Genomic DNA, 14,333 nt, shown 5'->3' with positions numbered 1-14,333 from the left:
CATTGACAGAGTGTGGAAATGTCACCATAAACGTTAAATTCTTTATTTTCATACAGTGGCATTTTCACACTTTATAAATTAGACATACTCTAAGACCTAAATCGGTTATAGTAGGTTGCCATAAAAAAAATACAGTACATCTGGAGCTCCATTACGACACCCTGTGCTATAAGCACATTATAGACCGGGAGATAGTGACACATTTTACTGGGTCATTTGTACCAGTATGGCGGTTCGTCAGGGGTCTAAGCATGTAATGAAGGAAAGAAAATGCTATGACCATAGCGCTGGTACCGGCGGCCCAATCGCGTGGGCGTTAGTCGAACGTGTCGGATAAAATACGAGTGTCGAACGATTTGTACCACAAAAATCCTCGTATTATTCGATAGTCCATAAAAAAGAAGTAGGCGGTAGCGTAATGCCATACTTCTCCGGTGTGACTTACAGCCCGCCATACTGAGGCGAACACGTTAATTAAAAAAAAAACAATTCAACCATTTGTACCAAGCTAATTTTTGCACAGGTGATCATCGTCGAGCAGCCATTCATGGACATCACCATGCCATACTTTTCGGATGGTTCCAAATGCCCGCCATACCGCCGCAAGGAAGTTAATTTTTTTTTTTTGCTAAACGATTTGTACCAGTATTGCATTTAAATTTTTGGAGAGTATTTGATAAAATGTGACCGTTATTATAATTGCCATACTTATAGTAGGGGGATAAAGTGCTGCCATACTTGAAAAACTTATTTAATCGACACGTTTCAAAAATACGACTATGTATACGTAAAATAATTTTTTACAGCATGGCATCATCATATTCTGTTTGTTTGGATACAATTGTACCTAAAAAAATATATTTCAGATTATAACTACGGGGCGGACGACTGTGAGACTTAAGCCAAGACTTAAAACAAAAAACAATTTTTTGACGATTTGTACCAGTATGGCATTTGGATTTTTGGAAATTATATGATGCAATGTGACCATTATTATATTTGCCATACTTCTAATAGGGGGAAAAAGGGGCACCATACTTGAAATAAAAAAAAAATATTGTACACATTTGCCACCTCCTACAGGTATGGCATTATGAGATTTCCATTTATGATCACACAGAAAGTGTTGAAAAAAAAATTCAAGATGGTACAAATCGTTTAGCAATAAAAAAAAAATTAACTCCCTTGCGGCGGTATGGCGGGCATTTGGAACCATCCGAAAAGTATGGCATGGTGATGTCCATGAATGGCTGCTCGACGATGATCACCTGTGCAAAAATTAGCTTGGTACAAATGGTTGAATTGTTTTTTTTTAATTAACGTGTTCGCCTCAGTATGGCGGGCTGTAAGTCACACCGGAGAAGTATGGCATTACGCTACCGCCTACTTCTTTTTTATGGACTATCGAATAATACGAGGATTTTTGTGGTACAAATCGTTCGACACTCGTATTTTATCCGACACGTTCGACTAACGCCCACGCGATTGGGCCGCCGGTACCAGCGCTATGGTCATAGCATTTTCTTTCCTTCATTACATGCTTAGACCCCTGACGAACCGCCATACTGGTACAAATGACCCAGTAAAATGTGTCACTATCTCCCGGTCTATTACGTAACTACGTCGAACATTTAAAGGGCCATATATATGTACTGTAAAACGTTGTATAGTCGCCATCAGATATATTGGAGCGGCCGAGGTGCTCAAAAATATCTGAGCATGCACTCTAGCGCTTTGACGTCGCCACTCGTTGCGAAATTCACACGTGTAGTAATAGTACATTTTACGATACAAGTGCGAAAAATAGGAAATTTGAAACGAGTGGCGATAAATTAAAACACGACCGAAGGGAGTGTTTTTAATCGACACGAGTTCTGAATTACTTATTCGCACGTGTATCGTACAACGTTTTACAGTACATAGGGTAGACCGGGGGCAATAGTACCATTTTTTGGATAATGGTTCCTAGTTCAGAATGTATAGGAGCTGAACCAAAACTGTACGTACATATGAAATAGTAGGTTATTGATTTACGTATTTTTGAGGGTAATTGTTAATAACGGTAAGAGTATGGTAGAAAATCCCGTTTTTCGTCAATGATGCCTTGTGGTACAATTGACCCTTCGTGCGGGTCAATAGTACCAAAAATTGGAACGTAAATAAAACCCAAATAATATGTTTACTATATAAAGATTTATTATTTTAGAGCTTAACTGTAATCAATATTTTCAGTTACATCAGTCTTAAAAAGGAGAATATTTAAAAACACTAATTGAGATCAGTGGTTACTTTGAACTCACATTACTATTAATATCTCACTAAGTAACAATAATATAGTTTAACGATCAAAACCACAGCCACTGATTACTCACAGTATTCTAATTTGACAACAATTTATACTAAAAACTAACAAATTAACGACTTATTCAACAATCGTACTTTCTATATAGTTACTATTGCCCCCTGTTACAATCAACCCCGCCTTAAAAATTCTAACATTCTAATTTTTTGACCAATAACAATCGACTGCGTTGTAAAGTATATCATATATGTATATATGGGTCAATTCATAACAGTCAAGTTATGACATATATAAGTTATGACAAGTCACACCGCTTGCTTGAGCTTTTTTTGTTTTTTTTTTTCCAAAATTCATTTTCATAAAAAATGTTTAGGCGGATGGCTGTATGGATGAGCAGTTGTACGGGTGTATGGATGTATGGGTGAATGGAAGGAAACGGGTAACGGGGATTTAAACATTACTTGATATTGATAGTGTTACTTGTTACTTGATTATGATTTTGATTATTATATAAAGCCGCAACCCGACTGACTGATTCACATAATTGTTCTCCCAGAAGGAGGTTCGTGGGGTATTTGACTATGGTACGGCCGTATAGAGAGTGGTCTCGTGACCCCCAGAAAATTCCGACTTTTGGTCTACCGTCTTTGGTCACAAAAATGTTGGACGGCCCGGCTAAACGATGGGAGGTGCTCGACCAAATGTCATAGAGGAACCCTGGCAGTTTTTGAAGCCATTATTTTTTATTTAAAAATGGTGGCCAATTTTCAAAATGATCCTAGCGCGCTGAAATTTTGGTCACGGAATCTCCGGGTCCCTTAGATTCCTATGAAAATTTTTTTGGACAAATGCTACAATTGTGGGAAAACTGGCCACTTTTATTTTGTATGGCAACTTTTAAACAGTGCGAGATAGGTGGGGGGTGCTCGACCAAATGTCCAGAGATGTGACTTATTTGAAATACTTGTATTTAAAATGCAAATACAAAATGCAAAATACCTATTTTGTATTTTGTATTTAAATACCTTTTGAAGAAAACTATTTTGTATTTTATTTGAAATAGTTTTTGGGACCTATTTTCTATTTTCAAAATACAAAATACTTTATAGTAGCTAATGTAGGTAGGAGTTACATCTCTTCTGATGTAACTCCTATCTACATTATTCTGATACAGTACTGGCAACTCTCTCATTCTTTTAACATGGAACTGTTGAATCTGTTTAGTAACGTCGCACATGAACACAAGCGTAGCGAGTGGTTAAAAAAGTGGAATCTTGAGTGTTGCGAGGGTTTCAAGGTACGAGAGGAGAAGAGAACAAACTTTTCTGCCCTGGTGAAACACAAACGAGACGTTTTCATCACACCAACGAGAGGCATTATACATTATACTAGCTGTAAAACATTACAAATCTAAATTAATGCTTTTAAAAATTGGCCGTTAAAAACCATCATCCATCCATCCTACCGGTTAATATGAGCAAACAATTAGAAATTTGCACTTTAGATAGAAGACTGATTGACACAATGTTTTCAAAGAATAAAGAGAGTCTTTTCAACTCGGAAATTCCGAGTAAACATTTTAATTCAGACAAGGTACCTTTCACTGTTCAGAGTACCTTTTATCGCAAAGTATTTGTATTTTTAAAAAGTATTTTGAAAATACCTATTTTGTATTTTGTATTTGAAATACAAATTCAAAAACTATTTTGTATTTTGCATTTGAAATAGTATATTAAGGAAGTATTTGTATTTTGTATTTAAATACTTTTTATAAAGTACTTTTCACATCTCTGCAAATGTCATAGAGGGCCCCGAGACAAAACAAACTACATTTAAATGAATTCAAAATGGCTGACCATTTTTATAATTTTTTTCAAATTGGTCCGAGCGCGTTCAGATTTGGCATGCGGCGAGCCTGGGGGCCCAAGTTTACCATGTCAATTTTTTTTTTGAAAAATCCAAAACGGCGGCGGATACGGGCAAGCTCCAACTTCCCCCTCTCGTGTGACGCTTCGGGTCTTTGGCCCTACGCGGAGCTTCAACACGACCTACTAGGAAAAGTGTTGGGTCGTGTTTAAGCTCCAACTTCCTCCTCTCGTGTGAAAAAAAAATTAAAAAAAGGTCGACCATATTGAATTTTTTAAAATGCAGTTCTATTTGCGTTGAGGCCCTCTATGACATTTGGTCAAGCATCTTCTTGCTCGGGGGCATTAGTACCATGTGAGTACCATATAATATGTGAAAAATAAAAACGTTTATGAAATAAAAAATTTTTTGGACACAATTTAAGAATCACCCAGGTAGGTATCAAACTAAATTATGAAATATGTTATTTAGGTATATACAGTGAAACCTGGTTAAGTGGGACCTGGATAAGTGAGAAACCTCTATAGCTGGGACTCATGGTGCGGTCCCGACACTTTAGCACTGAATTACCTCTGTTAGTGAGATAAAACGAACCTCTATAACTGGGATTAGTTGTTGTGATTTTACAGTCACATTTACCTCTATAATTGAGACAGAGAGTGTATTTTACCTCTTTTACTAAGACTATATTTATAAGATTACATTTTCCTAATTGTTTTTTTTAGAATTTTATACGAATTACCTCTGTATCTGAGATAACGTCAATCTATGACCTCTTTAACTTGGACTTTATTGATCTATTTCCGTATTCTTACTAACTCTTAGTCTATCCACAAATTCCGCATTTACTTAATTGTGTCTAAACGACTTCAAGTTTCATTTAGTTACTTTATGTGGTTAAAACTATCGAAATGAAAGCTGAAATCTTGATAAGTAACAAGAATAAACAAATTTTCATTTAATAAATTTCTAACACTCAATGAAGTCCGTATCAAATTTAATTGAAAAAATCTATCCTTTGGAAAATCATTCAAAATAAATTCAAAGAAATATTTAAACAGATTTAAAAAATATTTAGGGACAAGGATTATTATTATTATTTTTTTTTTTTTTTATAGCCCTTTATTCTGAACATGATTGTTGGTTTTTAGTTTTGAATGTTTATATGAAGTCTCTTGGTTCAGTGTGCCTGTCGGCAAAGGCCTCCTCCAACTCCTTCCAGTATTTCCTCTCTCTTGCCACCCTTGTCCAGAGTGGTCCCACTGTGAGTATAATTTCGTCTTCCCGTCGTGTTAATTGAGGGCCTTGCGATCTTGATCCATCTGTAGGGTGCCACATGAGAATTCTTTGGCTCCACTTCTCTGTTTTGCATCTTATAGTGTGGCCTGCCCACCTCCATTTTTGCCTGTCTATGTGGGTGAGGATGTCTGTCACTTTTGTTCTGGTTCTTATGTCAGAGCTGCGGTTTCTATCCTGTAATTTTACACCGAGCATGCTCCTCTCCATAGCTCTCTGGCACTTTGCAAGTTTATCTCGTTGTTTTTTAGTAAGAGACCAAGTTTCGCAGCCATAGGTTAGACATGGAAGCACACATGTGTTAAAAGTTTTGCTTTTTATCCGTATACCAAGGTTGCTTTTCATGATTTCTTTGAGTGACCAATATTTGCTCCAGCCGGATGCTATTCTTTTTTCAATTTCTTTATCCATTTGGTTCTTGAATGATATTATTTGACCTAGATATACATATTCTTCAACATAGTCCAGACTGAATCCATTAACTGCAATTTCTTGTCTCCTAGAATTTGTCATCAATTTAGTCTTGTCTGAGTTAAGCTCCAGTCCCACTGCCTCACTCTGTTTTGCTAGATCCAATAGCATGCATTCTAGTTCTTTTGGGTTTTCCTCAAACAAGACTATGTCGTCGGCAAACCTGAGGTGGTTTAGGCGTGTGCCATTTATGTTGAGGCCAAGGTGTTCCCATTCGAGTTTCCTGAAAATTTGTTCCAAGACAGCGGAGAATAACTTTGGTGATAGTGGGTCACCTTGCCTGACACCTCTTTGTATAGGGAAGTTTTTGCCAGTTGATTCTAGTCTAATTCTGCTTTTGCTGATTGTATATATCCTTCGGATAATTTCTACGTATACTTCGTGTACTCCTTGTTGTTTCAGGCTTGTCCATATACAGGTGTGGTTAAGGCTATCGAACGCTTTCGAGTAGTCGATAAATGCTATGAACAAAGGCTTTCGGAACTCTTTATACTTCTGAATTACTTGTTTTACTGTATGGATATGATCAATTGTACTATAGTCTTTCCTAAATCCAGCCTGTTCGATTGGTTGGCATTCGTCTAGTGTTCTTGATATTCTTTCTAGTAACACCTTAGCAAAAACTTTGTATATGTTTGACATGAGGCTTATTGGCCGGTAGTTGCTGATATTGTCTTTCGCACCTTTTTTGTGGATCAAGATGATGTCTGATTCTCCCCATTGGTTTGGGATTATCCCTGTTCTTAGAATTTCGTTAAATATCACTGTTAGGATTCGGCTAAGTTCTTCAACTGTTCCTCTCATAAGTGCATTGGGTATTTTATCTGGTCCAGGGGATTTATCTAGCTTCTGAGGGTTTATTGCCTTTTTGACCTCTTGTACAAGTATAGGTGGTACCACATCGCTTTCATGCAGTGGAAGGGCTCCGGTCGGTGGTTCAACGTTTTCTTGATCTGGGCTTGAACTTTCTTTGCTGTATAGGGCTTGATAGTACTCAGTTGCTACTTTCTGGATTTCTGTTCGGTTAGTGAGGTTTGTCTCTGCCTTTTTCAGTTTGGGAATCCATTCCTTTCCTTTTTCCCTTAACTCTTTTAGCGCTTTCTTAGTACCGCCTGTTCTTATTATATGCTCCTCTATAGTTCGTAGTCTTTTTAACTTCCTGTCATTCCTCATGTTATTTCTTATTGTTTTGCTAAGATTAGATATCTTCTTCCTGTCTTTATTGTTCTTTTCTGAGATGATCGCTTTTCTTTCTTCCATGAGTTTAATTGTAGTCTCACTTAATTCGTGTGTTTTAGTCTTTTTTGTATTCATATTTGTTAATTGTGTCAGATTTTTTTCTACTTCTCTATACTTTTCTGCTAGTGGCCTCGTAGATTCTACGATTTCAGTTAAAGGTTTAAGGTTGATTTGTCCCAGTTCAGTCAGGTTCTTATTTATAAATGTTGTTTTGTTGTTAAACATTTTTCTTGAGCTTTTGGGTGGGCAATAGTTCATACAGCTGCGTACCATGCGGTGGTTAGTGTTGAAGTTGAGATTTTGAATTATGCTTGTGTCGCTAAACTGTTTGGCATTGTTTGATAAAATAAAATCAATTTCATTTTTAGTTCTGCCATCTGGGGAAATCCAAGTCCACTTGCTTTTTTGTTTTTTCTTGAAAATGGAGTTCATTAATATTAAATTGTTTTCATGTAGGAAGCCAATCAATTTGTGGCCATTGATACTTCTTTTGCCATAACCAAAGTTTCCCATAATTGACTCTTCTCCTTCTTGTCTAGGACCGACCTGAGCATTGAAATCTCCCATGACCACCAGGTTGTTGCGAGAGTATTTTTTTACTTCTTCTGTTAGGGTGTTGTAAAAAAATTTAATTTCATCCTTGCTGGCTTGCTGTGTAGGAGCGTACACCTGGATTATTGTCAGCTCTTTTCTGTTACCAGGTATTTTCATACGGAGTATTGCAAGACGGTTTGATATTCCTATGAAGTCCAGGATCTTGTTTTTATGCTTTGATTTTACTAGGAATCCTACTCCATGGTAGCCGGCCGTGCCTTTGTGATACATTACGTAGTTGCTGCGTTCGTAGATTCCTTCGCCGTCTCTTCTCATCTCACTGATGCCTAATATGTCCCACCTTATATTTGTGAGAGCATATTCAAGTTCCTGTAAACTTTCTTCAGTCCTTAACGTTCGGGTGTTTAGTGTGCATATATGTAGGGTTTCTTTCTTCTTTGGTGTTAGATTTTTTGGATGGGTTGCAGTTGGTGATGGTTGTTTACTATTTGGAATTGTTGTTGTTAAGTTTGTTTCCTTGGTTGGAGGGTGGTGGTCTGACGTCCCACGGGGACCAGCCGGGTTGGGACCTGATGTTTTGGTTGTTGGTGGTAGTTGCTATGATGAATTGTCCGGCTCATTTGATGACCGCTGCCTCACATATTCACTGGAATTTGAGCTAGATCTAGCTCTCATCAGGTCGAATGCGTTTGTTTTCTTATTAATTGGTGGGGTAGCGGTTTGCTGTTTTTTTGGCTGCGAATTATTTGATGGGGAAATTGATAGTTCCCTCTTCCTGTTTTCTTTTGTGTTAGTAGCTTCTTTCACTATCAATTTATCATATTTAATGTACGCAACATTTCCTTTATTCCTCTCTTCCATTAGTTGAGGCATTAATGCCTTCCTTCTTTCTAAAATGTCTTTGGAATAATCTTCCGTGAGCTTTAGTTCTTTAGATTTATTCTTATTCCTCATTATTTCTGTCTTTTTCCATCCACTCACAAAAGATAGGAGTGTTGGCCTTGGTTTATCGTCTTTCTTATTTTTACCGATGCGATAGATTTTGTTGATGTCAAGAGCTTCTAATGATATATTTAACTCTGTCAGGAACTTTTCTTGTACATGATTTATTAACTCAGTTGTAGATTTTTCGCTTTCGCATAGCCCGTGTATTATTATTTATTATATTGTTACTTTTCTTCTCTTTCTCCATGAATTCCACTTTCTTTTCTAACAGATCTACTTTTTTCTTTAATTTATCATTCTCTTCTATTAACGGCTTTAATTTAGTGTCGATAGTTTCCGTTATTCTCGTGGTTATAACTTCAGTTTGAGCGTGCATCTCTTTTTGCATTTTCTCGAAATAGAGTTCAAACTGGGCTTCCATGTTTGTATTTATTTTTGTTTGCTTAGAATGGAACGTAATGGTAGTAATGGGGTAAGCCGATTTAAATTGCTGGCAACATTCGAGATGACACTAGGGCGGTTATTCGTCACTGACAGTTCAAGCATCCGTTTGTCTATGCTTAGAAACTTAACCTCAAAAATCACACAGTTTTCTTTCACTTATTTGTGTAGATTTCAATGTTTGCACGACAACTACTATTTCCACCACTTTATTTCACTTAGTTTGTCAATTAGAAGTAAGTTTTCGTGAGAACTGCAGCTAAATACTATTTATTTTTGGGAAAGTTTACGGAGCGACAGTACTATGGATTATTTTACCTAAACATTAAAAAATAATTACAAAATACCTAATTAACCACCTCTATAATTGAGATATATCCTCTATTCTCACCTCTATTAATGGGACCCTCTGTAAATGAGACAGAAATTTATTTGTACCTGGCTAACTGAGAGCCTGGGTAAGTGGAATACCTCTTTAAGTGAGACAAATCTGCTCGCCCCTTGAAGTCTCACTTATCCAGGTTTCACTGTACATAGTTTTTATCATACAAAAAAACGAGTTTACTATTATTTTATTATAAAAAAATTGAGATTTATTTGTAATTTAAAAATTAAAATCGCAGTTTAACTATCTGTATGTCACTTGACCGTAAACGCCATATTTTATCGCGGTCGGTCGGATATTTCGTAATTAAAAGAAAAAAAACAACTAAAAAATAGTATATAAGGGGTCGTTTGTACAATTGTCCCCGACTCACATGGTACTAATGCCCTCGAGCACCTAAAATTACATAAAGTACTGATATTTCGATTCCTTTACCTAACTCCTCCCCATACTGTGCCACAAAACAAACTTTGATAACTAACTAATCATAATCAAATATGTACCAATCTTACTCGAGGATTATTTAGTTTTGAATAATATGACAAAATATTTCTCGTAAATACTTACTTTGATCGCTCGAAAACAAAAGTGGTCTCCTAGCACCTCCGTTCCGCGTTGCAGCGAGCGGCCGACTGGTGAGCGGGTCCAGACAAGTATTAGGCTTCATCGTGTATACCCACATATACATATTTCTTTATAATTGTGAAGATAATAACGATGGTACTATTGCCCCGTGGTACTATTGCCCCCGGTCTACCCTATGGCCCTTTTCATTTTCGACATAGTTGCGTAATGTGCTAATTATCGCACTAGTGCGGTAAAGTATATGTACCTACTGTAAATAACTAATATAGACTACATCAATATGCGAGACCACTCGCATTCTTAAAAATCTTGTTGCCGTGTGCGTTGAATCTATAATGTGGGGTCAAAGACTTTTTTAAATTATGCTATAGCAGTGGGGCGACAGTCCTCCTTTCGGGCATTCTCGGCTCCGTTCGGCTCAGCATTGCTCCGAGCATTTATTAGAGTTGGCACAACTTGACGTCCCTTTGCGTGCACGACCACAGATAAGATAATCACCTTAATTTTGACAGCCCTAAATAGCCGAAAGGAATAGCATGATTCGTCCCCGAATCGCTGTCAAACTACGGTTTTGTAGGAAGCGCATGGTATAATAATATACTGCGCCTGGTACTCTCTTCCCGTCTTTTCGTGGTCACGTGACTGACACAAGCCTACGTCATCATGCGACAGCGCTAATATGATAATATGCGATAGCGCTATATAAAGTGGCAATGTTATTGTGACGTAATAGGCTTGTGTCACTCTGGGAAGAGAAGACCATGTTTTATTAGACTATAAGGAAGCATCATTTCTGTACGGTAGAGTCTGGCTACTGAAATATTACACACATTTTTGGCGGGAAATTCAAAAAATCTTGGGCTGGGCATACTTTGTGTAGTAGGATTTATAGTTTTGATACTAGAAAATATTTCTGTGCACCTAAGGAGATGAGTTTAATATACGTTGACGTGCACTCAAAGTCAGCTCACATAATTTCTATCACTTTGTAAAATACAGTCAAAGATGAACACATATGTTTACACTTTCTCACCATATACCATTGTAACAAGGCGAAAAATGAAATGTAGTGTAAATAAGACCTAGTTCGATACTACCGTAATATTAATCCACCCCCAAAAAATTACATAAGTACTGTGCCAAATATGCTAAATGCTAAGTATCAAAATATTTATAGAGCACCAACCTCGTAATTTGTTTACATTTGTTTAGGACTTGTAAACATTCGTTTCGAATTTCCTCTTTTCCGCACTTGTATCGTAAATAACTATTCTGTGGTTATAGCAATTAGGTTTCGGTCGATCGGGCGCGGTAACTGGGAAGACATGGTTGAGTTGTGATGATGATGCTTTCTCTGATTACTGGGTCGTGTCGGAACGTCTTGGTTATGATTGTAATTACTTTGCATTGATTACCTTCCTTGGTTTGGAATCATTATGTCAAATTGTTTAAAATCACTTTAAAATACATATAATTATTCAAAAGTAGGTATTAAAACACTTTTTATGGATTTTTAACAACGATTAAAATATACCTAAATATGTTACCCGGCTACGATTTTTTTGTTTCATACGTTCTTTTAGGTCGTATACCTACACGTATGTATACGTACTTACATAATATATTATGCTGATTTAAGAACGTAATTTAAATACATAACGCATATATTTATTTAAAATAGGAAGTCGTCGCGTCGTTGTCATTATATGACGCGGCCTTACTCGATAAGGATTGCATTATGTTCCTGTCAATAGGTGTCATAGGTTTTATCAGAGAGTATATATATCTCTGGTTTTATTTAGATTGCATATATAGAGTTAGACCAATAATAGTCTGCAGCGGATTTGATAGCCCACGCAGTGCAAGTGTAAACTTTTATGAAATTATGACGTATAAATGACACATGCACTGCGTGGGCTATCAGATCCGCTGCAGACTTTTTTTGGTCCGACTCTACCATTAGTACCATTAATATCAGATAAAGTGTTTCACAGCCTAATCCAGTTGACCACTCGGCTGTCGCCTCTATTGCTTGGATTGAAGGTGACAATTATTTTGACAGTGTCCAACAATACGAAAACATTTAAAAGTTTGTCGTCCACGCGAGTGCGCGATTAATAGTCTGTATCTTTAGGTATTTAAATCAAACTAAACAAACAATTTGTACACTTTCGGGTAGTTCTAACATTCATTGACTAACCAACCAAATACAAAACCGCCTGGATCTGTCACTGAACGACCTGACTTTAACCTACATTATTTTATCATGTAATTTTTCATCTACCGTCAACTGTTTTAAGGAGCCATTTGAGGGTAGATTTTGTTTACTGTTATTTAAATACCTAAAGATACAGAGTATAGTTAGATATATCTGTGCTATTACTATTGATATTGATACCTGACTGTTAATTGTTGGTACTTACTTGACTAAGGTTTACTCGGGTAATTCCGAATGTCGAAAACTGTCGGATAATTCCGAAAGAGACTTTTATTATGATGGAATTAAGGGTGATTTTCATCAGAATTTCGGAATTATCCGACATTCGGTAATACCCGAATACACCTTACTAGTATTTCGACGTATTCGCCTAAACAAGTTGAAGTATAAACAATTTACTGTATGCCAGCATTCATAGTTTCTGGCAAAAGGCCCAGGTTACATTTACAAACTGTTCCATAATTGGATTTACAATCCTGAACGCTGTTATGATTTTAAGATCTTGTTTACCTATCTACCTACGTATGTTCCTATTATATCTGGTGGAACAGAATGAGGGACTTTTATGAAAATAGAGAATTCCCCATAGAAGGGAACGATATAAAACTGAAAATAAATGAAAATATAGGTATCCAATTATTAAATTGCATTCGGTCTTGAGGTGCAATAACAATGTTTCAACATTAAATGCACTTGCACGTTTCACAAGTATAAGTCCAATGTACACTGGCGTTCAAAAGTGCATGGACATGTTTCAACCGTAATATTAAGGCATTACGGTCGACATCTATCCGGGTCAAACAGATCACTGTGTTATGTCTTTCCTGTAGACATAACACACTAGTTTTCTCTCCTGTGGGCAATAGTTAACAGCTTGTGGGCGTGTAAGCAATGATTTTATCATAGTTCTTTAAATAAAAGGAGGACCTTTTCACGTGGATAAGGGTTAAATAAGAAAATTAACCTTTATAGCCCTTAACTCTTGTGTATGTCTACAGGAAAGACATAACACAGTGATCTGTTTGACCCATCCATGCACTTTTGAACGCCTCTTCAGTGCACAAGGACAACACGTTCAGTTTTGGCGGTAAATGCCAATCCTTTTATGAAAATGTTATTGATTTTTTTTGCACAACGCATTATTATAATCGTGTAAAGGTAAAATCGGGTTTTGCAAAACTGATGTTCTTTCGTTAAGAAGAATGATAAGAAGAAAAGGGTCCCTTTGTTTCACATTAAGTTTTAAGTCATAATGTATTGTTTGTCATATTATCATTAGTCATAAAACTGAAACCGTTAACTTTTCAGAATTGTCGTAAGGTTGTCCTATAAATAGGTTAGGTTTGTTTTATGGCAATCCTGAAAAGTTACGCGTTTCTGAACCAAACAAATTATGACTACCTAACGAAAATACGGACAAACAATACATTATGACTTAAAACTTTTTGGGAAACAATATAGTCCCTGAGAAGAAGCCATATATTGGAAGGACCGGCGTTTAAAACAAAAAGGGACCGGAAAATAATTCTTTATTTCTCATCAGTTATTGAAGAATAAAGCCTTTACGAGTTCGTGTGGTGAAAATTTATTTACAGTACATAGGTGCTACTTTACCGCCCTAGGGCGGAATTAAGGACAATACGTGCCTGTGTCAAAAATTTAAAGGGCCATAATACGTACTGTAAAACGTTGTACGATACACGTGCGAAAAGTTAATTCACACCTCGTGTCGATTTAAAACACTCCCTTCGGTCGGGTTTCAATTTATCGCCACTCGTTGCGAGTTTCCTACTTTTCGCACTTTTATCGTAATGTAGGTACTATTGTTATGTTAGTTCCCTCGTTCTAAAATATGGTCTTATACGTCGTCTCGTATCGAGTGCCAGTAACGCATTGCATCTGGGGCCTAATTCGACACGTACTTATCTGACATTTGAAATCCACTTCATATCCTCAGTTGATTGTATCGCATGTTCGTCGAATCGCATTCTATCGCAAACATGCGATCGAAAAAATAAGTAAGAAAAAAT

At 36.7% G+C, this 14,333-nt stretch overlaps 2 protein-coding genes across 4 annotated transcripts in view; both read right to left on the bottom strand.

The window, feature by feature from the left end:
- LOC134800777 (protein 4.1 homolog) overlaps positions 1-14,333 on the bottom strand; it is a 73,530-nt gene that overhangs the window by 15,011 nt on the left and 44,186 nt on the right. The gene's annotated exons all lie outside the window — the stretch shown is intronic.
- Positions 7,025-9,416, bottom strand: LOC134800458 (uncharacterized). Its single transcript, XM_063772920.1, is given in 2 exon segments — positions 7,025-8,893; positions 8,895-9,416. Coding segments are annotated over 2 exon segments (768 nt in total). The 5' UTR covers positions 9,096-9,416; the 3' UTR covers positions 7,025-8,326.

Source organism: Cydia splendana, chromosome 20 (assembly GCF_910591565.1).
Source record: "Cydia splendana chromosome 20, ilCydSple1.2, whole genome shotgun sequence".
In the NCBI taxonomy this organism is placed as follows: Eukaryota; Metazoa; Arthropoda; class Insecta; order Lepidoptera; family Tortricidae; genus Cydia; species Cydia splendana.
Note: the sequence above shows the minus strand (reverse complement) of the source record. Positions and strands in the feature narration are given on the sequence as shown.